Source organism: Thalassophryne amazonica, chromosome 7, assembly GCF_902500255.1.
Source record: "Thalassophryne amazonica chromosome 7, fThaAma1.1, whole genome shotgun sequence".
Lineage (NCBI taxonomy): Eukaryota > Metazoa > Chordata > Actinopteri > Batrachoidiformes > Batrachoididae > Thalassophryne > Thalassophryne amazonica.
The window spans coordinates 75,704,849-75,730,416 of NC_047109.1; the positions used below are offsets into that span (position 1 = coordinate 75,704,849).

Consider the following 25,568-nt stretch of genomic DNA (forward strand, 5'->3'; position numbering starts at 1 on the left):
CTCAACACTACAAAGATAATGAAAACGATCACTATGGTGTTCAGTGTGCGTGTTCAGCAAAACATTAACATCTTCACATTTCTGCATTATCAACTCCTGTTGTGGATAAAATCACCCTACTTTCTATTTTTTATTGCAAATACATTTTCATGACTTCAAACGTCTCCACCTAATATCAGGATCTGCCACCCTCAGAGTAGTGTTTCACTGGGCTGTGACAAATTGCGAAAGGCATTCGTATGGGAGCTCCCGAAATTTGTGTGTGTGTGTGTGTGTGTGAGTATGGCTTTGATCACGTGAAAACTGGGGAGAGCTGATGACTGCCCTTTGGCGTGCTTATGTATTATGAGTCAAGGATGAACGCTGCGAAATCCGAAAGTTGCTAGGACAAATATTTTTGGAGAAATCAGCAATTTTAGCTAACCAATAAACAATGGATGCTGTGCTACAATGTAACATGAGAGTTCTGGGTTGAGGTTTTAAATGTTATTGTGGTTTATGTTAGTTTAACAGTGTTGTTAAGTGTTATTAATTGTGTTTTTGGAGCTCAACTGGTTTAGTCAGTTTAGATAAGTCTCATGTTGCTATTACATTATTATTATTATTTTTTTTAATAACATTTACATTTACCCTGATGGACTACCCTGCAGTGGGGAATAAGTTTCATTACACTAGAAGTCTTTCAGAAAGCGCTGTAACTAGGTTTAAGGATATGATTCCTTCGTTATGTTCTCTAATGTCATATACCAACACAGAGCAGAGTAGCTACCTAAACTCTGTAAGGGAGTTAGAGTATCTCGTCAATAGTTTTACATCCTCTTTGAAGACAACTTTGGATGCTGTAGCTCCTCTGAAAAAGAGAGCTTTAAATCAGAAGTGTCTGACTCCGTGGTATAACTCACAAACTCGTAGCTTAAAGCAGATAACCCGTAAGTTGGAGAGGAAATGGCGTCTCACTAATTTAGAAGATCTTCACTTAGCCTGGAAAAAGAGTTTGTTGCTCTATAAAAAAGCCCTCCGTAAAGCTAGGACATCTTTCTACTCATCACTAATTGAAGAAAATAAGAATAACCTCAGGTTTCTTTTCAGCACTGTAGCTAGGCTGACAAAGAGTCAGAGCTCTACTGAGCTGAGTATTCCATTAACTTTAACTAGTAATGACTTCATAACTTTCTTTGATAACAAAATTTTGACTATTAGAGAAAAAATTACTCATAACCATCCCAAAGATGTATCGTTATCTTTGGCTGCTTTCAGTGATGCCGGTATTTGGTTAGACTCTTTCTCTCCGGTTGTTCTGTCTGAGTTATTTTCATTGGTTGCTTCGTCCAAACCATCGGCATGTTTATTGGACCCCATTCCTGCCAGGCTGCTCAAGGAAGTCCTACCATTATTTAATGCTTCAATCTTAAATATGATCAATCTATCTTTGTTAGTTGGTTATGTACCACAGGCCTTTAAGGTGGCAGTAATTAAACCATTACTTAAAAAGCCATCACTTGACCCAGCTATCTTAGCTAATTATAGGCCAATTTCCAACCTTCCTTTTCTCTCAAAGATTCTTGAGAGGGTAGTTGTAAAACAGCTAACTGATCACCTGCAGAGGAATGGTCTATTTGAAGAGTTTCAGTCAGGTTTTAGAATTTTCTCTGTTTTCTACAGCATAATACTGCAAGAAAAACAAAACAAAACTGCACCATTAAATATAATAGAACTAAACCAGCTGAGTCCTTTTGTTGCATGTGTGTTCAGTAAATATAATCAACACTTCGATTTATTTGAGTTGTTTATTTAGCACAAAATAAAACTCGAACAAAAAATTATATATAAACATAAAACAATAAAAGAGAGAGAGAGAAAAAAGATACAATATAAATAATGTGCAAGGCAGTGGTGGAAGCCAAAAAGGCTCATCGAAAACCGACTTCCGAACAAAAGCAAACAAAGCACAGCAGTATACAACAGTATTACACCAGTTTATCTCAAATAATATAAACAAGTCAGTGTAAATAATCCTGCAGGATCACTGCTTTTAGTCCACTTTTATATCTATATAAAGTGATGGATGGATTTACATTAGATGTACTGTATCATTCCAAGATTTGACACCATGGTATCTGATGTGATGCTGATAACGAGTCACTCTACGCGAAGGTAAATGCAAATGTGCAGCCTGCCTGGTCGGATAATTATGAAGTTGATGGTTATGCACAAAATTATATTTAATTAAGGAAGGCCACTTAATATCATAGAGAGCTCTGAAAACAAAAGTACAGGTCAGGAAAATATTTATGTGGAAGATATTTAAGAGCTGCAATTTAAAAAACAGCAGCACTCGGAGCACAAGGTTTCGAACGAGTAGCTATTCAAACAATTTTTTTCTGTAGAAGAAATATTTTGTTTATATAAGTTGCAAAGGTACTTCCCCATACAATATTACAATAACTTAAATATGGATAAACTAAACTATAATATAATGTTAAAAGACATTTGTGATGTACTAAATGTTTTATTTTGCTTATGATTCCTGTTAACTTGGTTATTTTTTTACAAATATGATCAATATGTTCTTTCCAACACAGTTTCTCATCTATCCACACACCCAAAACCCTTGATGTTACTTCACTGTTGATGCAAATTTTCATTAAACCATGATTAAATTTTTTATTGCCAGCAAATAACATAAAATTAGACTTTTTTTACGTTCAACGATAATTTATTGTCTTTGAACCAGATTGAATAATTCAAAAGATAGTTATTTAAGATACTAACCAATGCTTGTGCACAGAATGCTAATATGTACAGTAGACTGCAGAATAACTGGAGGTGACACATGGGACACAGAGAACAGAGACCTAGACGTATTTGATGACTTGGTCTTCGTCCTGCTCCATGTCCAAACCCAAAGCACTGTGGCGAATCAGCTGCCAGCCTGTCAGAGAACTTCTTCGTTTGGGTCTAGCACCATTGGGTCATTTCTGTCCTCAACACTACAAAGATAATGAAAACGATCACTATGGTGTTCAGTGTGCGTGTTCAGCAAAACATTAACATCTTCACATTTCTGCATTATCAACTCCTGTTGTGGATAAAATCACCCTACTTTCTATTTTTTATTGCAAATACATTTTCATGACTTCAAACGTCTCCACCTAATATCAGGATCTGCCACCCTCAGAGTAGTGTTTCACTGGGCTGTGACAAATTGCGAAAGGCATTCGTATGGGAGCTCCCGAAATTTGTGTGTGTGTGTGTGTGTGTGTGTGTGTGTGTGAGTATGGCTTTGATCACGTGAAAACTGGGGAGAGCTGATGACTGCCCTTTGGCGTGCTTATGTATTATGAGTCAAGGATGAACGCTGCGAAATCCGAAAGTTGCTAGGACAAATATTTTTGGAGAAATCAGCAATTTTAGCTAACCAATAAACAATGGATGCTGTGCTACAATGTAACATGAGAGTTCTGGGTTGAGGTTTTAAATGTTATTGTGGTTTATGTTAGTTTAACAGTGTTGTTAAGTGTTATTAATTGTGTTTTTGGAGCTCAACTGGTTTAGTCAGTTTAGATAAGTCTCATGTTGCTATTACATTATTATTATTATTATTTTTTTTAATAACATTTACATTTACCCTGATGGACTACCCTGCAGTGGGGAATAAGTTTCATTACACTAGAAGTCTTTCAGAAAGCGCTGTAACTAGGTTTAAGGATATGATTCCTTCGTTATGTTCTCTAATGTCATATACCAACACAGAGCAGAGTAGCTACCTAAACTCTGTAAGGGAGTTAGAGTATCTCGTCAATAGTTTTACATCCTCTTTGAAGACAACTTTGGATGCTGTAGCTCCTCTGAAAAAGAGAGCTTTAAATCAGAAGTGTCTGACTCCGTGGTATAACTCACAAACTCGTAGCTTAAAGCAGATAACCCGTAAGTTGGAGAGGAAATGGCGTCTCACTAATTTAGAAGATCTTCACTTAGCCTGGAAAAAGAGTTTGTTGCTCTATAAAAAAGCCCTCCGTAAAGCTAGGACATCTTTCTACTCATCACTAATTGAAGAAAATAAGAATAACCTCAGGTTTCTTTTCAGCACTGTAGCTAGGCTGACAAAGAGTCAGAGCTCTACTGAGCTGAGTATTCCATTAACTTTAACTAGTAATGACTTCATAACTTTCTTTGATAACAAAATTTTGACTATTAGAGAAAAAATTACTCATAACCATCCCAAAGATGTATCGTTATCTTTGGCTGCTTTCAGTGATGCCGGTATTTGGTTAGACTCTTTCTCTCCGGTTGTTCTGTCTGAGTTATTTTCATTGGTTGCTTCGTCCAAACCATCGGCATGTTTATTGGACCCCATTCCTGCCAGGCTGCTCAAGGAAGTCCTACCATTATTTAATGCTTCAATCTTAAATATGATCAATCTATCTTTGTTAGTTGGTTATGTACCACAGGCCTTTAAGGTGGCAGTAATTAAACCATTACTTAAAAAGCCATCACTTGACCCAGCTATCTTAGCTAATTATAGGCCAATTTCCAACCTTCCTTTTCTCTCAAAGATTCTTGAGAGGGTAGTTGTAAAACAGCTAACTGATCACCTGCAGAGGAATGGTCTATTTGAAGAGTTTCAGTCAGGTTTTAGAATTCATCATAGTACAGAAACAGCATTAGTGAAGGTTACAAATGATCTTCTTATGGCTTCGGACAGTGGACTTATCTCTGTGCTTGTTCTGTTGGACCTCAGTGCTGCTTTTGATACTGTTGACCATAAAATTTTATTACAGAGATTAGAGCATGTCATAGGTATTAAAGGCACTGCACTGCGGTGGTTTGAATCATATTTGTCTAATAGATTACAGTTTGTTCATGTAAATGGGGAATCTTCTTCACAGACTAAAGTTAATTATGGAGTTCCACAAGGTTCTGTGCTAGGACCAATTTTATTCACTTTATACATGCTTCCCTTAGGCAGTATTATTAGACGGTATTGCTTAAATTTTCATTGTTACGCAGATGATACCCAGCTTTATCTATCCATGAAGCCAGAGGATACACACCAATTAGCTAAACTGCAGGATTGTCTTACAGACATAATTACAGACATAATTTCCTGCTTTTAAACTCAGATAAAACTGAAGTTATTGTACTTGGCCCCATAAATCTTAGAAGCATGGTGTCTAACCAGATCGTTACTCTGGATGGCATTTCCCTGATCTCTAGTAATACTGTGAGAAATGTTGGAGTCATTTTTGATCAGGATATGTCATTCAAAGCGCATATTAAACAAATATGTAGGACTGCCTTTTTGCATTTACGCAATATCTCTAAAATCAGAAAGGTCTTGTCTCAGAGTGATGCTGAAAAACTAATTCATGCATTTATTTCCTCTAGGCTGGACTATTGTAATTCATTATTATCAGGTTGTCCTAAAAGTTCCCTAAAAAGCCTTCAGTTGGTTCAGAATGCTGCAGCTAGAGTACTGACGGGGACTAGCAGGAGAGAGCATATCTCACCCGTGTTGGCCTCTCTTCATTGGCTTCCTGTTAATTCTAGAATAGAATTTAAAATTCTTCTTCTTACTTATAAGGTTTTGAATAATCAGGTCCCATCTTATCTTAGGGACCTCGTAGTACCATATTACCCCATTAGAGCACTTCGCTCTCAGACTGCGGGCTTACTTGTAGTTCCTAGGGTTTGTAAGAGTAGAATGGGAGGCAGAGCCTTCAGCTTTCAGGCTCCTCTCCTGTGGAACCAGCTCCCAATTCAGGTCAGGGAGACAGATACCCTTTCTACTTTTAAGATTAGGCTTAAAACTTTCCTTTTCGCTAAGGCTTATAGTTAGGGCTGGATCGGGTGACCCTGGACCATCCCTTGGTTATGCTGCTTTAGACGTAGATTGTGGGGGGGTTCCCATGATGCACTGTTTCTTTCTCTTTTTGCTCCGTATGCATCACTCTGCATTTAATCATTAGTGATCGATCTCTGCCCCCCTTCACGGCATGTCTTTTTCCTGGTTTTTTCCCTCAGCCCCAACCAGTCTCAGCAGAAGACTGCCCCTCCCTGAGCCTGGTTCTGCTGGAGGTTTCTTCCTGTTAAAAGGGAGTTTTTCCTTCCCACTGTTGCCAAGTGCTTGCTCATAGGGGGTCATTTTGACCGTTGGGGTTTTTCATAATTATTGTATGGCCTTGCCTTACAATATGGAGCGCCTTGGGGCAACTGTTTGTTGTGATTTGGCGCTATATAAGAAAAAAGTTGATTGAAGTTGATTACCATGAGTAACTTAAGTTTCATGTTGGTACCATGAGTCAAATGTGTATTGGTTATAATGTCTTCAGCCACTGTCTTTGTTTGTCAAATTAAAAGTGCCTGCAGCTGTGCATGCGTGCAACTTCGATCACAGAGAACCTGTGAACAGCTGACATGTGCCGTTTGGTATGCTTATGTATTTTGGGTCATGGATGTACGCTGCCAAAATGGAACAATGGATGTTACAAACTACCTTCTGGACACACACGCCATAAGTCATCTTTAATATAATGACTTACTGTTGTAAGTCATCTTTATATTAAAGGTGTGAGTGATTTTTAAGGTTAATGTAAGTACATAATATAATTGTAAATATGTTAAAAATACACGGATGATGCAAGAAAGTGAAAACACATTTCTATTGTGATCCATTTAAAAATCAAATGATAGAAATAAAATAATAGTGTGTATGATAACAAGAACCTAAACAATTTCTAAATACATTAAGGCAGCAAATTAACATTAAAAAATGACATAATTAATAGGAAAAGAGTTGAGTTTTTCTTCTAAAAATTGTTGAGGTCTAAGGTTCTAAAAACACTCTGGACTCACATCATTCCAACTCATTACACAAGCTTTGCTTAATTTATTACCACCCTTACCACAAAAATGTCAGCTACCTATTTCATAAACACTACCCAATCTAGAGCCCGCTGATCCCCATGGGCACACCCTAGTTTCTCTTTAAATAGCCACAGGGTCATCGTGGGGCATCTCGAACCCTTCTCTAGTGGGCACAATAATTAATTATTTAGTTTTATTATTTATTTTATTATTTACAGGGCTTTACCTTCCGTGGCTATATTGTTGGGTATTTCCACAGCCTCTTTTCACATATAAGCAGCATAACAGCAGCCCACAGCCATCCTGAGCACTTTGTAAATGTGTTGCACATTCAGTGTGATTCTAGTGAAAACTATCGCTACTCGCCAACAGTCGTGGCCTAGTGAGATAGTACCAAAACCCATTTATTTCATCTGCCAAGAGAGGTTGTGTTTTCATTGCTGTTTGTCAGTAGGATATCTCAACAATACATGAATGGATTTTAATGGATTTTTTTGCATTTTGTAACAGTCAAGACTTTGACAATAACTTAATGTCCTTTATTTTTTTTTTTATTTAACCTTTATTTTACCAGGTAAGCCAATTGAGAACCAATTCTCATTTGCAATGGCGACCTGGCCAAGAGGCAGCGTAAGCAGACAGCACAAAAACATGACACAAACATTAACCACAATGCAAAATAAACAGAGTCACTAGTTTACATCAAAGCAAACAAGTTAAAAACAGGTACACTGATCATGGAGCACAGAATGCAATGAATTTTTAAAGGTACTGATTGAAACAAATGAGCTGAGTTTAAGTGATAACTGTAACTGATTCCAGTCATTTGTGACGGAAAACTGGAACGAGAAGCGACCAAAGGAAGTACGGGTTTTAGGGACAACTAGATTAATTAAACTGCTTGAGCGCAATGTACGGATAGAATTATGGATCAGAAGAAGAGAACGAAGATATAGTGGAGTTTTACCAATTAGAGTTTTGTAGATGAGAAGGTACCAGTTGACCAGTCTGCGGGAGTGAAGGGAGGGCCAGTTGACTAGTGAATACAGGTTACAATGATGAGTGTGAAATGGAGCACCAGTAACAAAACAGATAGCAGAATGGTAAATAACATCTAATTTGTGAAGAATGGTTTTAGCAGCAGACCTGTAGATGACGTCTCCATAATCAAAGATGATTATTAAATTAGTGTAGATATTTAACCCATGACAATCAACATTCGTTCTGATATTTCCCCTCGGGCGGGGGTCAGTTTGAAATAAATAATATCACCAGGAATAAATGTTGTATGTAATCATAATATGCAAGAACCCTACACTATGCACCTTTAAGGTTTGTCAAAACCTGATTTTAAAGTTAATTTAGAGCTCATTTGTCTTTTAAGCTTTTTTAAACAGAAAAGTATGTTACTATTAAGCATTTTGAAAAATGTCATGTCCATTTAGAAATTAGTAGGCTATAAAAGATTACTTAAGATAACCAATATATTAAAGCATTGTTTTTGTGTAATGAGGCCAAAAGACTATGGCAATGTGATATGTATGAGTAATTAATTAAGTTTTCAGACAAGATTCCGCTGTGTCCCCAGGGTTGTGCAAGCAGTTAGTGTGGGTGCAAAGTAACAGGAAGACAGAGGTCAGGAATGAGAGGAACAGTAGTAGACAGTAAACAAGTATTGTTCAGTATGTCTGGTATTTATATTTGCAAATTGTTTTTCTTTTTTACTTTCACTTTTGATAGTGTGTGTGCTTCTTACCCTGTGTGCTGCTATACAATGCTGCTGGAACCTCAATATCCCTGAGGGAGCCTTCCTAACGGATCACTAAGGTTTTATCTAATTTAATCTAATCTACTCTAATCATCTGTTCCAAAACGTACAGTATTGTCTTACCGGAGATACCAACAGTTCTTCAAGCCATAGGTGAGGCCACACACCCCGAGCCGTGGCCAAAGACAGCGAGGCAACCTCCTTTCCAGCATCAGAGTTGTGGCTACCACCTGTATAACATTATTTTAGCTGTAACCTTACAGATTGCGGCTGTGCATGCCCCCCCCCACCCAACATAATGTAAACAAAGATGTTGGTAATTCATCAAGAAAATTTCTCTTAGCATGAATAATGGCATTTCAGTGTTAATATCCATCAAATCTGCATTGGCACCTAAAAAGGCAAATTACATATTTTACAAGCTTACTTTACTTGTAAAATATGTAATTTATGCATCAAACAAATCTTACCAGTGTTATGAGCACTCAGCCTGTCCATCTCTTTGTTAAACTTCATTAACACGTATAATCAATCAGCTTCACTGTTTGTTTGGTGGATACATTATGAGTCTAGTTAATCTGGAACTGTGACGTGGCACAAAATAGACATTAGGAATTAGCCATAAAAAACTCATCAGGGTGAGAAAGAATGTGGGTAAACATAACAGCAATATGTCCAGAAATGATACAGCTAACACTAGCTCAAATGCAGGTACAATTAATTTTAACAGTTCATATGAATTGCCAATATCAGCTAGCACAGCTAGCATCACTTTTAGCAGCTATTTGGAATTGCTTTGTATCACTATTAAACTCAACAGCACAGTGTGTGACCTTGTTGCCAACTTTGACAAAAGCTCCATTTGAAACCCTCTGTGTTCTTGGGATGTACGATTACTGTGTTTCAAAGGTTAAAAAGAAGTCAGCTGGCCACAGAGCTTTCTCCTTATCATGGCCCTGTTCTGTGGAAGAGTGCCTGCTGATATTAAACAGTCTGATTCCGGCGACTCATTCAAATTCAGGTAAAGATTCATTTGTTCTCTTTTTTGTATGATTAATATAGACTTACTTGTCCATTCTAAATTTTATGCTAATAGTAAATAAAACTTGTGCCAAGTCAACATGCAGATGCATATTGGATCTGCTGTGGCAACCCCAAGCGAAAAAGGGAGGAACTGAAAGAAATTAGTTTTCATAAATGGAGCTGGGTTTGTTAGTGAGATATAGGGTTACACCACTGTCACTCACATTAGCATCCTATCCTTTTTTTTTTATATTTTTTGCTGCTGTAAAATATCACCCCTGAGAACTCCCAGGTGTAGCGAGATGGCCTCGATTAGACCTGATTAAATAAAATATATTAATCCTCTCTCAACCACAAAACCCACTGGATGCAGAAACTGCATTTCCACCTCAGTGGAGAAATTCCTAAGTCATCTGGAGATCTTCAGATACGTTTTGGAGACATCACCCCTGGTCAAACACTGCCTTCCAGAGAAAAACAAGGTTGTAATTCGTGAACTACATGACATGATAATGGCTTAACATCAGAATCTGAGCTTCTCCAGGACCGGAGAACCCAAAACTTTCATGATCAAGATAACACAGGAACTCTCCTCATTCAGGGGGGGACCCTTTCCCCACAAGCAGATGGGCCATAAATTGTAGATTCTTTACAACTAACTTCTATCTTGAATAAAACAAAGAGAAGACCTTTGGTTTGAAATAAGAATTTACATCAGTATGTCTCTCATTTATATCTAAAGACTTAAAATGTTGTAGCATTTATTATTCAAACGAAATGCTTTGCATGTAGTTATTCCATGTATTGATGTGCTCATGTTAACTGATGTGTGTGTGTGACCTTTCGGTTGTATCTAAAATGCTGATGTTGAAGTACTCTGTTTATCCAAAGGATGTGTTTAAATGTCTCTTAATAATGTGTTCATTTGGTGCCTTAGAACAAATAGTATTTCAAATTAATTAATGTGTTTAAATAGTTGAATCATTTCTACCTGCTCTAAGACATGAAGTGTCTGAGAGATCACACACCCTAAATGGGCGGAGTTTGGTGACGTAAGTCCCCCTTTAAAAGTTAGAACAGAGTCTTCCCCTTCTCCCTTTTCTCTCGCTCTCTCTGCTTTCCCTCTTTGCAAACGCTTAATTCTATTTTGGGCCAAGAGCCTTTGCTAAGGTTAAGCTACCGTGTGGCATTTATTCATTCATTCTTTACCTTTGGGACAAATTTAAAGTTTAACCTGACGCTTTTAAGGCGCGTCAAGCTTTTGAATTTTAAGAGAACTTCTGAGCTGAGCTTTCACCTTTTCTAAACTCACAAAGACTTTAATTTGGCTCCAACCATTTTGAAAGCTACTAAGAACCATTTTCAACAAACACCTTCCACCCCTGGGTCACTGCAAGCTGACAACCTTCGCTGATTCCACACCTGACTGCATCAGCCGGTGAAACCAGCTGACACCAGCCCAGGGATCACAACGGGGACACCTCTGAGTGAACCCCTCCGACCCAGGTGAGCTCACGCTGCCCGATATCGACGACAGACGGAACCAACCCTCCAACAGCAGCTAATCGGCCCAGTCCAGGCTCCATGGAGGTTTGTTGTCAAATGGGTACAGGTGGCTCCTCATCTGCTTTTTCTTTAAAGACATTCTTGTAATATTTTTCCTTCATAATTGGCTTCAAAATTAATCACTAAATTCCAATCAGATTTATTTACTTAAAGTTTTAAGCTTCACCTCTTTCTTCCAACGTCTCATGAGTAAGTAAAAAGATTGTTTCCCTGAATGAATGTATTTTTCATCACTGTCTATAAAATGCCAGTAAAATGTTCATTTCTTGTATAAATTGTAAATATTTTCTGCTGTGGTTTATTTTGGGTACAGAAGGAAACTCTTGGTCAACTGTATTGAAGAATTCATGATTTTCAGATCAGAGATTGATTAAACCAAATCGAGACCGATTAATTAAACTGAGACTGATTAATTAAATTGAGGCTAATTAATTAATGCTGTAACTCAGAAGGACCTATCCTTGGAAATAGGTGGTGACCCATTAATGCTTAAATAATAAGTATTAAACCCTAAATCAGTTATTTTGGTGACCCATTATTTTGGGGCCTAATCCAGTCTAATTCAATTTGGGAGTTTAATTACTTATTCACTACAACTAAATGCTACATATAATTGGTCCCCATAGTGAGGCCTGAAAATATGTAAAGCAAAGTGTCTCCACTCAAATCACCAATAATTAACATTTGCTACATTATTATTTGGTGCCCGCGTGAGGCTTCATTATTAATATTCACTACATTGTTATTTGGTGTCCCGTGTGGAGGCATTGATATTTGTTACACAGGGGTAAACCTCTGAAGTGTAATGTATCCATGACAACACTCTGGTTCTACCCCATCATTTCAAAATGGCCACCTTGGGTTTTCAAGACCAGTCTGAGTGTAATGTGTAGAGTTTTTCATATTTGTGTGCAGAGATGATATCTTAAACAAACCGACAACAACAACAAAACAAAGAAGTAATGACCCGCCGTGAACCTTGATTGGAGTAAGTGAATATAGAAAATGAATGAATGAAGGTTACCTGAGTCCTCCAGAGCTCATCTCTCTCTTCAGCCACCCTCCCTTGTGTGTCACTCATCATGGCTGTCAGTAGATTAAGTAGAAGAATGCAAGACACCACAGAGAAGGCACAGTGCAGGACATGGACGATGGAGGGCGTAGTGATGGTGTGGTCCACTGGCAGGTCAATGGGGCCCAAACTGAGCTCAAACTCGGAGAAGAGAGTGATGGGAAAGGAACGATATGCAGGCAACGACCCAGGCTTCTGGGTCATGTAGACCACCCACAAGGCTGAGACAGAAATAAAGAGGAGGATAAGTGATGAATAGCTATTTTAAGTCGTTGTCAAGGGTAAAGTTATCTTATGGACGTTGACTAGAATGTACTCACCAGTGGAAAAACCAATGAGCATAATGAAACTCAGCCACATAAACTTGGTCAGATCTCCAAATATAACCTAAGAGAAAATGAGACACAAGATACCTCAGTCTGGAAATAGAATTCTGTGAATGTCAGAAACTCAAACAAATATTCACATATCCGCTATAAGAACACACGGTTACAGGTTACTGTGACGATCTTCATGAACCATATGGATATAACGTAAAGATTGGGCCAAGTTCACGGTAACACCCACCTTTTGTATCACGATGACATGAGGGCCGAGCGTTTCAAAACCTCGGGCGAAGAACATGACATTGCTCCAGCCCAGGACTAAACACAGAGCCATCACCACAGCCTCTCCGTTCAGCCCGCTGACTCTGAGCACGCACAGCAGCACCACCAAGCACGCATAACTGATACTATTCAAAATAACAACAGAACAACAGTTAGAGGGCATTTCAGCACATTTGACTTTAGCCTGGAGAGCTCAGGGTTGCTTGTCACACTGTTTATATATTTCCTTCCTACAAGGTGCTATTCAAATCTGACAGAATCATCAATTTCAGCCTTGGGCACACTGTTCACCAATGTGGTTCTCTTAAAGGAGCCATATTGTACAACATCTATTTGAAGATGAATGTTATTGTCAAGTTCCCACAGTTTTTTTATCTGTGTATGTTCCAAGAAAAAAAGTAGTCCTAAAATGGCTTGTTTTAGAATTTTGTGACATAGAAGACCTTAACTCCTGCTTGATCTATGAGACCTTCCCACTGTGGAATGGAGAAGTCAAGATGCCCCAGTATGGTGAGCAGCTGCTGCTTTAAATTAAACAGACTGCTTCATAGAATCATGAAAATAGCCTGATTTCAGGAAACATTTCAGTGCCTTTTTCTGGTTCCAGTGTTTGAATTTAGAATGGGTGGCACACACACAAAAAATTGTGTCTAACATGGGCCATTTAAAGCCACATGAAGAAGTTAATAATTACTTCCACCAATAAAGTTGGAGGAGGTTATGTTTTCGCCCGTTTGTTTGCCTATTTGATTGGGTGCAACCTGGAACCCACAAGTTTTCATATACCATTATGATTTTTTTTTTTTTTTTTTTTTACTGAAGATTCGTATCCTGATAAGCAAGAACTGATTACATTTTCAAGGTCAAATGGCAGTCAGGAAGAAAATTGTAAAACTTGACTAAGTGATGTCAAAGACAAATTAAACATATATTACATTTCACGAAAGTCATTTTCCCTTTCATATAAATAGAAGATAAATCAACCTACTCCAGCTATAATTATAACTCAGTGTTCTCAAGCTAGGACTAATGGAGTAGGCGAGTGGAGTGAGTCAGCAAAATTTTCATGACTCCATAAAAGGTACTGCATATCTGCATGCATATCTATGCGTAGCTTTGAAATTTGGGGTTTAGGCCATGCTGGCATCTGTTAGGATGTAAAATGAAAGTAAATAATCATTAGTTCATCAGTCCTGCACAGTCTGTCACTGGGTATTAACAGAGTAAAGTACCCAGGAACCTGTATAGTTAAATAGTATGGTATTACCTTTAATCCCGAACAGTTTTCTAGTCTTTCATGTGCCATTTTCTGCTACAAATGCCTTGTATTACTGCATCTCAGTCATCCGGGACCTCTCTCCTACCTTTGTCCTTTGTCTGAATCCACTCACGTTTATCGATTTTGTGAAAATTATTTTCACCATAGATAAAGCAACATGCAATTTATGCAGTTTATAACACAAACAGCTCTCCTGCTTACAACTTTTGTTGAAAGGTTTTCTTGCAACAACTGCCTCATGGTTTCCACAGTCCCCTCTGGCGATCACAATTGAAAAGGCGTGTGTGTCGTGACTGTTCTGACTATAGACTGGTTGTCACCGTCTCCTGTGGATGTCTCACAGACTGAGATGTGTCTACGTGTTCAGTGTAAATTGGTGTATTATGCCATTAATATTTGCTGTTATTCACTCCTCACATTTTTCAAACTAGTAGTAGTTAGTTTCCTCCGTCCCAAATAGGCCACATACTATTTTTCTTTCAGAGTGTCTGAATCAGTCAAACTAGTAGCCTTGACGTTATATGCGGTGGGGTTGTATGTATGAATCAAAGTAAGCTTAATCAAGGAAACTTTATTTTCTCCAGAACACTTAACTTTTCCGTGCATACCAAAAATAATTTTGCTGAACAAAGTATTATTGTCACATTCAGTGGATAGGCAGAACTGTGTGTAGAGCATTCCTGGTCTTCCTGGTATTGGCTAAGGTTTATGATGTTAACATTCTGCATTACCATGGGCAGTATATAGTAACTTACAGGATGACATGGAAAGGGCCTCCCAGTGCTGTCTGGCCAAAGTAACGCTTTGCTCCTACTCTCAGTATATCAGGGATCTGTTGCATTTGCAAAAAAACATAATTATATAACAGGTATTGCAACACACTGTGATGTGCATGAATTATTCATTATGAAGATGCATGAATTCACCTCAAGCAAAAGGATGGCAAAAGCTCCCAGAACACTGATTATCTCTCCAACCAGCCGCAAGCTGTCCTCATAGGTTGTATAACTCTCCTGAGGACCACAGAGATGTAATTTATAGTATCATTAAAAGGACATTTATACCAAACTGTGTGAAATTCAGCTGCATGCTTCAGCTTTAACAGTTGTAACAAATATAATCCAATATATATATACACAATATAGCCTTTACTGTCATTGTACATATTTCATACATACAATGAAATTTGTATGTAACCCATTCTAATTTCAGTTAGACACAATCCAACCACTAGGAGCAGTGGGCAGCCACAGTCCGGCACCCGGGGACCAACTGCAGATGTAGAGACGCTGCCTTGGTCAGGGGCAGAGAAAGAAACAGACCCTAAATAACCATGTTTTTTGATTGTGGGAGGAAACTGGAGTGCCCAGAGGAAACCCACACAGACACGGAGAGAACAAGCAAACTACACACAGTAAGGCCGGGAAGCAATGCCACGGCCTTCTTGCTGTGAGGCATCAGTGCTAACCACTAAATACATCACCCATAGATGTTTTCACAGTTTAAATGGTAAAGTCTACAAGAAACAGTTTAATTATGTGCAAATATGTTTATGTTTATTTTGCATATTCAAATCAGCATTCTGGGATTTTACAACTGAGTCTGTAGCTTTAATCTGGCCTGTATTATTTAGAATAAAATACAAACACTGAATCAACTACTCATAAAATAGCACATTTATGCAATCAGCGCTCAAACACACCTCAAGTGTTTTCTGGACTAGGATGGTTTTGTCCATGTCTGACTGTGTGTAGTTCTCTGGAGCATTCTTTAGAGGGCGATATACACAACACAGAGTGAAGGTCCCAATGTACAGCAGGTAGAGCAGCATTAGCAGCCTGTGTTTAAAAAAATAATTAAAAGAGTACTATAACTCAAATCTCAACGTTTTTTGACCAAATTCTGGCCTTCAGAGCCTTTTCTTACCTGAAATAATGTTTCCCATAGAGGTTCCATTTAAGACTAACCAGCTGTCTCACAGGGGTCACTTCCAATACCCTTCTTGCCTGGAGAAAAAACAAAACAAAAACAAATAAATAAATAAAACAAGAATCACTTTTTATGCCTTCTCTGCACTATGCTTAGGCACCAGTTTTTGTTGGAATTTTGTCAATGTTTTCAAAACTATACACTTTTAAAGAGTGTGCAGTAGCCAGTCAGAAAATGGATGATTCAGTTTTCCTTAAGCCACCATGGCAGCCATCTTGGATTTGTAAACATTGTTGCTCAAAATCTAAGTTTTTCAATATCTTGGCTTTTAGATGACCAGTCTCTTGATTCTGGTGGCTAAGTACACATTTTCAGAGCAAAGAAATCCAATTACAAAAATGCATGTCTGGGTAAAGTCACATATACAAATCCAAGATGGCCACCCATAAATGTAACGTTCATCCACACCACTGGATGTCTTTGCCCTAAAAATGTGTATTTAACTACTAGAATCATGATCCTAAGTTGATCTTAAAGCTTTTTAAGCCACCACTTTTTCCACCCAACCTGACCACCATGGTGGCTTCTGGGAAAATGCAATCATCCATTTTCTGATTGGCTATTGCATGTACTTTCAAAAAGTGTATATATAATTTTACTACTCTCCACAGAATTCCAATGAAATGACATAATAAAACTATATGAAAACAAAGCATTCTGTAATGTACTCAGAATGCTACACACTGTACCTCTCTCTGTGGGCTGCCCACGATTAGTTCCAGCACTGACATATTGTCAGCCCATGAGTCGATCTCAGTCAGGTCATACAGGTTAGAAGTCAAAGGGCCCAAATACCACTGGACGACTTGCCTTTTGTTAACCAAGTGCTGAAAAGCCTGAGACAGGACAAAGACAGAGAAAGTGATGTCACATTCACAAGTTGTACACCTTCGAGCTCCTAAGATGCTTCACTTACCACAATGTTTCCCTCTTTGGCTGCCAGTTTGAAAGGAGTAAGGCCTCTGTAGTTGGTCACCATGTCTAGTGGCATCGTTTGGTCCAACTCTGCATCGTGTCCCATAATCAGGTCCATAATCTGGCAAGCTATTGTCAGAGTGGGCTGCAGAACCAAAATGTGAAGCACTGTGTTACCTGCAGAGATGAGAACAAGAAAGAAAGAGCAGAATAGAACCATGAAGAAGGAAATCAATAGAGCTGATACAGTATTTGGACACGAGCTTAATTAATAAAGTAACATCATACCACGGTAATCCTGGACTCTGGTACTGGCTCCAGCATCAATGATCATGGAGATAATGTTTTCATTCCCAGTACATGCAGCAAATGACAGGATGTGCTCTCCTAATAACCAAATGGAAAAGTTACAAGAACACCTTCTAGACCATGAAAAACACATCAAAACAGCAGTGCTCAATATATTTATTAATGCTTTCTGAAAATTTGGGATAAATTATGGACATTTTTGTAAAAAGCATTTACACACTGAGCAAAGCAAACATGACTTAAATATGAATATCAGTTGCACAGCTCACTTAGAAACATGAGAAAATGATTCTGATAATGTGCAAGCGATATGCATATTTATGTCGTGTAAATACAACAGACTGTTTTTCAGTGTTGATGCTTCTAGCATTAAACAGAAACACAATTCTTTTGTCTTTCAATGTTTTTAAAGCCAAAAAATATGTTGGCCATATAAAATTCATGATATACACATAAAGGATGTGGAGACTTATAAATGCTATAAAATGCAATATTTTTGCCAGTCAGGTTTTATGTTTATGTATTTTGTTGATGTATCAGTCCTGATTATTTTAATTTTTGCTGTAAAGAACCTCAGAGACAACAAGAAAAAAAGACAATATTATGTCATAAATAAATAAATCCTTGTAAATAACAAGACATTACTCGTATTGTGCAAATGCGTGCTCTGTACACATAATGCTCTGCAAAGTTTTAGGCATTGACATTTGCCTTTTGCCTGCCCTGGTTGTTCAGGGTGGACACAGCAGATCCAGTACAAATCTGCACTGGGATTTGGCTCAAGTTTTATGAATACTCTTCCTAACACAAATTCAGTTCTACACGGAGAAACACACACAGCCCCCCTGGTCTTCTGAAGCAATCTTCCACCTGAGTACCATTCAGGACCAACTCTTACGCACCAAGAATCCTGAATTAAAAAAATAAATAAGCAAAATAAACAAATGTTCAGAAATTTGTATTAAAAATTTGTTGGGGGTGTATTTTATAAAATAAATCAAATTAGATATCAAGCTATAAGTGCATTAAAATGATTAAGAAAAGGAAGCTCTGCAGTTAGTCCCACAAAAAAGGAACGGAGGATGATTCTCGTTTCTTGCAACAAGACAAGAGTCCGAGTTTGTGACTAATCAGCACAAAGGTGACTCACGATTGACATCTTTAAATAGCTTTGGGAGGGGTTAATGAAGAAATTGCAGACCTGCCGCTTCTGAAAAGCAGCGAAGCAGCAGGTCACAGCGCTGCTTCGTTGCTTCAAGCTTCAAGGAGCCCCACAAGCAGGGAATCATTAAGCAAAAATTGCTCTGTAATTTATATCTGTAGCATGGCCCAAGCAGAGGGTCAACCCTTTGAGTCTGGTCTCCTTGAGGTTTCTTCCTCAGAGGGAGTTTTTTTTCCTTACCACTGTTGCTCTGGGGGTTAGTAAGGTTAGACCTTGTGTGAAGCACCTTGAGGCAACTCTGTTGTGATGTGGCGCTATATAAATGAAAATAAATTGAAATTGAAAATTGAAATTCAAAAAGGCTATTGATATCGGTGAATTGACTAATTTCTTATCAATTCTTAAGAGGAACCGGTTTTCGATACCCAAGCCTACTCAAGACTAGGCAAGTCAACAGGCAGTGTTGGGTAAAAATGAATGAATAAATAAATCACATGATGCCTTTTAAGTCTTTCACTACGATTAATCACAGTCACCCAAAGTAAATTTATCATAAAGATGTGTCTGTCTAGCAGCAGTTCCAATAACAACTGTCTCAGTCTTCTCAGACTGTACAGTAGAAATAGAAAAAAAAAGAAGAAAAAAAGACGATGAAATTCATTTTTTCTCTTCAGGCAAAGAAATCTCCAAATCTGGAAATAAACCTCAAATTTGTTTTGTAATTTATGTCTGTAGCATGGCCCAAGCAGATGTAACAAATATCAATGCCTCCACACGGGGCACCAATTAATAATGTAACGAATATCAATGATAAAGCCTCACACAAGGGCACCAAATAATAATGTAGCAAATATTAATTATTGGTGATTTGAGTGGAGACACTTTGCTTTACATATATTCAGGCCTCACTATGGGGACCAATTATATGTAGCATTTAGTTGTAGTGAATGCAGGGGCGGTGGCCAAGTGGTTAATGCGCTTGGTTTCAGTGCAGAAGGTTCCGGGTTCAAATCCCACCCCTGCCACATTTCTCCATGTAATGTGGAGTTGCGTCAGGAAGGGCATCCGGCATAAAACCTGTGCCAATTCAACATGCAAAACCACCTTGGATTTGCTGTGGCTACCCCGAGTGCAAAACAAGGGACCAGCCGAAGGGATTTACTATTTAGTTGTAGTGAATAAGTAATTAAACTCCCAAATTTAATTAGACTGGATTAGGCCCCAAAATAATGGGTCACCAAAATAACCGATTTAGGGTTTAATACTTATTTTTTAAGCATTAATGGGGCACCACTTATTTTTAGTTTATATGGGATAAGTACCAAAATTTAAACAATTTATCAGTCTCAAATTAATTAATTAGTCTCGATTTGGTTTAATCAATCTCTGACCTGAAAATCATGAATTCTTCAATACGGTTGACCAAGAGTTTCCTTCTGTACCCAAAATAAACCACAGCAGAAAATATTTACAATTTATACAAGAAATGAACATTTTACTGGCATTTTATAGACAGTGATGAAAAATACATTCATTCAGGGAAACAATCTTTTTACTTACTCATGAGACGTTGGAAGAAAGAGGTGAAGCTTAAAACTTTAAGTAAATAAATCTGATTGGAATTTAGTGATTAATTTTGAAGCCAATTATGAAGGAAAAATATTACAAGAATGTCTTTAAAGAAAAAGCAGATGAGGAGCCACCTGTACCCATTGACAACAAACCTCCATGGAGCCTGGACTGGGCCGATTAGCTGCTGTTGGAGGGTTGGTTCCGTCTGTCCGTCCGTCGTCGATATCGGGCAGCGTGAGCTCACCTGGGTCGGAGGGGTTCACTCAGAGGTGTCCCCGTTGTGATCCCTGGGGTGGTGTCAGCTGGTTTCACTGGCTGATGCAGTCAGATGTGGAATCAGCGAAGGTTGTCAGCTTGCAGTGACCCAGGGGTGGAAGGTGTTTGTTGAAAATGGTTCTTAGTAGCTTTCAAAATGGTTGGAGCCAAATTAAAGTCTTTGTGACTTTAGAAAAAGTAAAACTTTAATAAGAGCGTTGGAAATTGAATGAAAAAGGAAAAGTCGCTTTTTCTGTAAATTCGCTCTTAATTTGAAAAGCTCAGCTCGGAAGTTCTCTTAAAATTCAAAAGCTTGACGCGCCTTAAAAGCGTCAGGTTAAACTTTGAGTTTGTCCTAAAGGTAAAGAATGAATGAATAAATGCCACATTGTAGCTTAGCTTAGCAAAGGCTCTAGGCCCAAAATAAAATTAAGCGTTTGCAAAGAAGAGAGAAAGAGCAGAGGGAAAGCAGAGTGCTGAGCGGGAGAGAAGGGCGAGAAAGACTCCGTTCTAACTTTTAAAGGGGGACTTACGTCACCAAACTCCGCCCATTTAGGGTGTGTGATCTCTGACACTTCATGTCTTAGAGCAGGTAGAAATGATTCAACTATTTAAACACATTAATTAATTTGAAATACTATTTGTTCTAAGGCACCAAATGAACACATTATTACGAGACATTTAAACACATCCTTTGGATAAACAGAGTACTTCAACATCAGCATTTTAGATACAACCGAAAGGTCACACACACACACACGCACATCAGTTAACATGAGCACATCAATACATGGAATAACTACATGCAAAGCATTTCGTTTGAATAATAAATGCAACAACATTATAAGTCTTTAGATATAAATGAGAGACATACTGATGTAAATTCTTATTTCAAACCAAAGTCTTCTCTTTGTTTTACTCAAGATAAAGGTTAGTTGTGAAGAATCTACAATTTATGGACCATCTGGTTGTGGGGAAAGGGTCCCCCCCTGTATGAGGAGAGTTCCTGTCTTATCTTGATCATAAAATTTTGGGTTCTCCGGTCCTGGAGAAGCTCAGATTCTGACGTTAAGCCATTATCATGTCATGTAGTTCACGAATTACAACCTTGTTTTTCCTCTGGAAGGCAGTGTTCAACCAGGGGTGATGTCTCCAAAACTTATCTGAAGATCTCCAGATGACTTAGGAATTTCTCCACTGAGGTGGAAATGCAGTTTCTGCATCCAGTGGGTTTTTGTGGTTGAGAGAGGATTAATATATTTTATTTAATCAGGTCTAATCGAGGTCATCGCGCTACACAGAGGATCACCCCTTTGAGTCTGGTCTGCTTGAGGTTTCTTCCTCAGAGGGAGTTTTTCCTTACCACTGCTGCTCTGGGGGTTGGTAAGGTTAGACCTTATCTCTGTGAAGCGCCTTGAGGCAACTCTGTTGTGATTTGGCGCTATTATCAGGGCTGTCAGAAAAAGAAGACTGGAGACAAATGCAGGACTCGACTACGTAGCTCTGGTTCAAGGAGGCATTTACTGAAAGGCTCAGCTGGGTTCGGTACACAGAGAGGCAGTTCAAGAGAAGCAAACAGATCCAAAACATCAGGCAATGGCGTGGTCAGTAGTACAGGCAGGTGGTCTAAACACAACGTGGACGCAGGACTTAGAAAGAACAAGGTACAGAGCTAGAAGCGATGGCACAGGGCACAACGATCAGGCAAAAAAACAGTGTAACCAGTGGTGTTTAAATACTCCCAGTGATAAGTGCAGAAATATCCAGAACAAGGCGTGACCCAACCAGAGTGAAACGCCCCCCACCAAGCTCAAAGAAGGCAGCCAAGAGAGATGCGGACCAGAAAACCCAAGCAAGACACACCCAGCCAGAAAAGCAACATAATCCAAAAACAAAACCCAACAGCACAATAGAGGACAAAACACAATACATGACAGCTATATAAATGAAAATAAATTGAAATTGAAAAATTTAAACATTTTTATCGTATTAAAGATTATTTTTTCAAATAGTGACACCCATCAATGTGCAATGCCTCTGATACCACGTTTGCTAAGTGACTGCCTACAGACATTGCAATCAGTCGCTGTCATACTCTGTAATCTACAAGTATAAAAGTAGCATTTCTAATTAGAATTTTGGGCTTCTAATCAAACTGTATTGTCACCAGTTCCAGCATTGTTAGGTGATTTGAACATTCCACCAACCCTAACATGACTCCAAAGCTTTGTTTTGAATTTGGCACCTGAAATATACACTTTAAAATTGTTTATGCTGATTTACCGTAGTATATAAGACCACCGATCCTCTTCCTGAAGTAGAGGCCGGTGACTCTGGGGTTTACCACATCTCCACCACGGCTGATCAGCTGATGGACCAGATTGATGTTCTGATTCACCACAGCAATGTGAAGAGGAGTAACACCTGAGACAGATCAATGTGACCGACTCAGAAAAATATCATCAAATCACTTGATTTCGACATGCATATGTTTTCTGACTTCACGGTGCGGAAGCTGTACTTGCGTGCATGTCAACCTTGAAAAAGTTCAGAGGTCATGGGTTCATTGATGAGTTCAGGAGCTCCCTCCATCAGTGCCACAGCAGCGTCCTGGTTTTCGTTCATCACGGCGATATGAAGTGCCGTCTCCCCCAGAGCACCTGCAAGGTGTGAGTTTTCCAGCTGAATAAACACACAGTGCTGACACCACCACACGCCAACATTTAAACTCTGGGCCATTAATCTCACCTCGCTCGAAGATGTTAGTGGATGCACAACTTAGCAGTTTCTTGATGCAGCCCTCACTATTGTTTTTAGCCGCATAAAAGAGAGGAATCTCATTCATTCTGAGGAAAAGACACAAAAGAAACATTTAATTTGACACAGAACAACAAAACTAATTACATTAGACCAGCTGATCGGGTTTATTCTCTTATCGTGCACCTGTTTTGTGGAATGATCTCCCTGTATCAATAAAACAGATTCTACAGATATTTTCGTGTCCAGACTTAAGACGCACTTATTTTCCCTTTCATATGGCTAGCATAGTGGCATAGTATGGTATTATGCTTTTTACTCTTTTAAATTCATTTTATTAGGAAATGGAGTGGTCGCAGCCTCAACTTTAAAGGTTTTTTTAGTGAAGCTTAGGGCTAGTGGCCGGCGATCACCTTAGTACATGGGTTAGAGTTCTCCGTCAACGCGACGGATTTCCGTCATTTGGAAAATTTAACCACACACGCGTGCGCACGTGGTGTCATGCGTGTTTGGGGGCCGAAATATGATACTCTCACTGTCAAAGCAACATCACATTCTGCGCTAATCAAAGCAGCAGCAATGTCAGCGTGGACTGCGCAGGAAGGGACTGTGTGAATTTTCACTCCTCTCCACTCTGTTTACTGCTTGCTATGAGCCACGGTCCTTCTCCTCTCTCTTTGTGGGAACATTGGCAGACACTCCCCAAGTAGAGCAGGGTGTGGCTTTGCTTTGAACCAATGAAGCAATGATCCGACTCTGCTTCGATGGTTTGTCGCTTTATCTTAATTTTGCCCCGCTAAAACCCTAAAGAGCATATGTCTGTGAGTAATATTTACCTTTTTTTTTATATTAAACCGACCTGTTACGGTCTTCTAAAACAGGTGATAGATGTATTTTATAACTTAAAAACGAGACCGATGCTAATGCGTTAGCAAGTCTATGGCGTTTTCAATGATAACGTTAGCATTAAGCTGTTCGCATCTCAGCACAGTTTATGTGCATGTTTTCTGTCTAAAAAATAATGGCTTAGTGTTTGTTGTCGTAAAAGAGTCAAATGTATTACGAATTATAATTTATTTTTATTTATATATTAATAATAATCAGAAGAATCAGAATCGCCTTTATTGTCATTGTAATTTCCATTACAATGAGATTTGAGTGCAATTCCAAAAAGGTGCTTTCTGTGGTGCAAGTAATTTTTAGCCAAATGAAAGATTGTGAAATTTAACGGTAAATTATTCAGAGTATATGCACAACTAATATAAACACAAGGTACAATAAAATAAAATGAAATGTGGACTAAGTAATGTAAAACAAGAATTATATACAACTGGTTAAGTTTAATGACAATTTGTTTCGGTCAAACCACATCTAAGCTGTGTTTTTACACAAAAAATAAAATGCAGTAAATTGCACATTTGTCTTTTTCATGAAAATAACTTATTAAAGATCACATATTACACTTTAGTCAGGCCTTTAAAATACTTTTGTGGACTCTTGCTGTAATATATTGTCACTGGTTGCGATAGTTTCTGGCATCTAAAAATGCTCATAATCGGATGAAACCTGATGGAAATCTCTCAAAATAAAACAAAACATTATTCGAGGTATGTTTTTGACGAGAATATAACATCATAACTTTATTACAAGGTCAAACGATGTTGTGTGATAAAGGCCTTTTAATAACTCACTTCAAGAAATAATGGCAAAACTCACATGTAAGTAAAAAACAAACAAACAACAACAAAATAAAGATTAATTGATTACTAAAATAATCGTTAGTTGCAGCCCCAGTTTGTTTTAGGAGTGAGAGCATTTTACCGATTAAATGTGAATACGCCAGTTTGAGTTTCTCAGTGCGCATGCGTTTTCAAAACTGGTGACAGTGTTACTTTGTGCACAGCAGAACAATGTTGTCAGTTGCTTTACCAGAATATACAAAATTTGACTTGCTCTTTTAAAAAATTTCTGGGGATGGATCCCCAGACCCCCCATAATCAATAGTGTGTTTTTACTTCACAGATTGAAGTGACTTTTCTTTGTTTCAGAGGGCTTCATACTCATTAAAATTCACCAGAATATACAAAATTTGACTTGCTCTTTAAAAAATTTATGGGGGAGATCCCCCAGACCCCCATAGTTTGAAGTGAGTTTTCTTTGTTTCAGAGGGCTTCATACCCATTAAAATTCACCAGAATATACAAAATTTGACTTGCTCTTTTAAAAAATTTCTGAGGGAGAACCCCCAAGACCCCCCATAATCAATAGTGTGTTTTTACTTCACAGATTGAAGTGACTTTTCTTTGTTTCAGTGGGCTTCATACTCATTAAAATTCACCAGAATATACAAAATTTGACTTGCTCTTTTAAAAAAATTCTGTGGGAGATCCCCCAGACCCCCATAATCAATAGTGTGTTTTTACTTC

The 25,568-nt window shown here is 38.3% G+C and overlaps 1 protein-coding gene across 3 annotated transcripts in view; it reads right to left on the reverse strand.

Moving 5' to 3' along the window:
• Nucleotides 1–2,588: 2,588 nt before the first annotated feature.
• Nucleotides 2,589–25,568, reverse strand: part of LOC117514219 (transient receptor potential cation channel subfamily V member 5-like) — a 28,556-nt gene continuing 5,576 nt past the window's right edge. For 2 of the 3 annotated variants that reach the window (XM_034174574.1, XM_034174575.1), the window contains exons 3-17: nucleotides 23,134–23,231; nucleotides 22,923–23,045; nucleotides 22,669–22,809; nucleotides 17,376–17,474; nucleotides 17,089–17,264; nucleotides 16,862–17,008; nucleotides 16,110–16,189; nucleotides 15,886–16,021; nucleotides 15,110–15,196; nucleotides 14,939–15,015; nucleotides 12,864–13,029; nucleotides 12,617–12,683; nucleotides 12,249–12,517; nucleotides 8,759–8,865; nucleotides 2,589–2,990 (exon numbers count right to left, since the gene is read on the reverse strand). In XM_034174574.1, the coding sequence (XP_034030465.1) occupies nucleotides 2,936–2,990; nucleotides 8,759–8,865; nucleotides 12,249–12,517; nucleotides 12,617–12,683; nucleotides 12,864–13,029; nucleotides 14,939–15,015; nucleotides 15,110–15,196; nucleotides 15,886–16,021; nucleotides 16,110–16,189; nucleotides 16,862–17,008; nucleotides 17,089–17,264; nucleotides 17,376–17,474; nucleotides 22,669–22,809; nucleotides 22,923–23,045; nucleotides 23,134–23,231 (1,828 nt within the window). In that variant the 3' untranslated portion in view covers nucleotides 2,589–2,935. The remainder of the gene's footprint in view (nucleotides 2,991–8,758; nucleotides 8,866–12,248; nucleotides 12,518–12,616; nucleotides 12,684–12,863; nucleotides 13,030–14,938; nucleotides 15,016–15,109; nucleotides 15,197–15,885; nucleotides 16,022–16,109; nucleotides 16,190–16,861; nucleotides 17,009–17,088; nucleotides 17,265–17,375; nucleotides 17,475–22,668; nucleotides 22,810–22,922; nucleotides 23,046–23,133; nucleotides 23,232–25,568) is intronic. The other variant, XM_034174576.1, reaches the window with a different exon arrangement.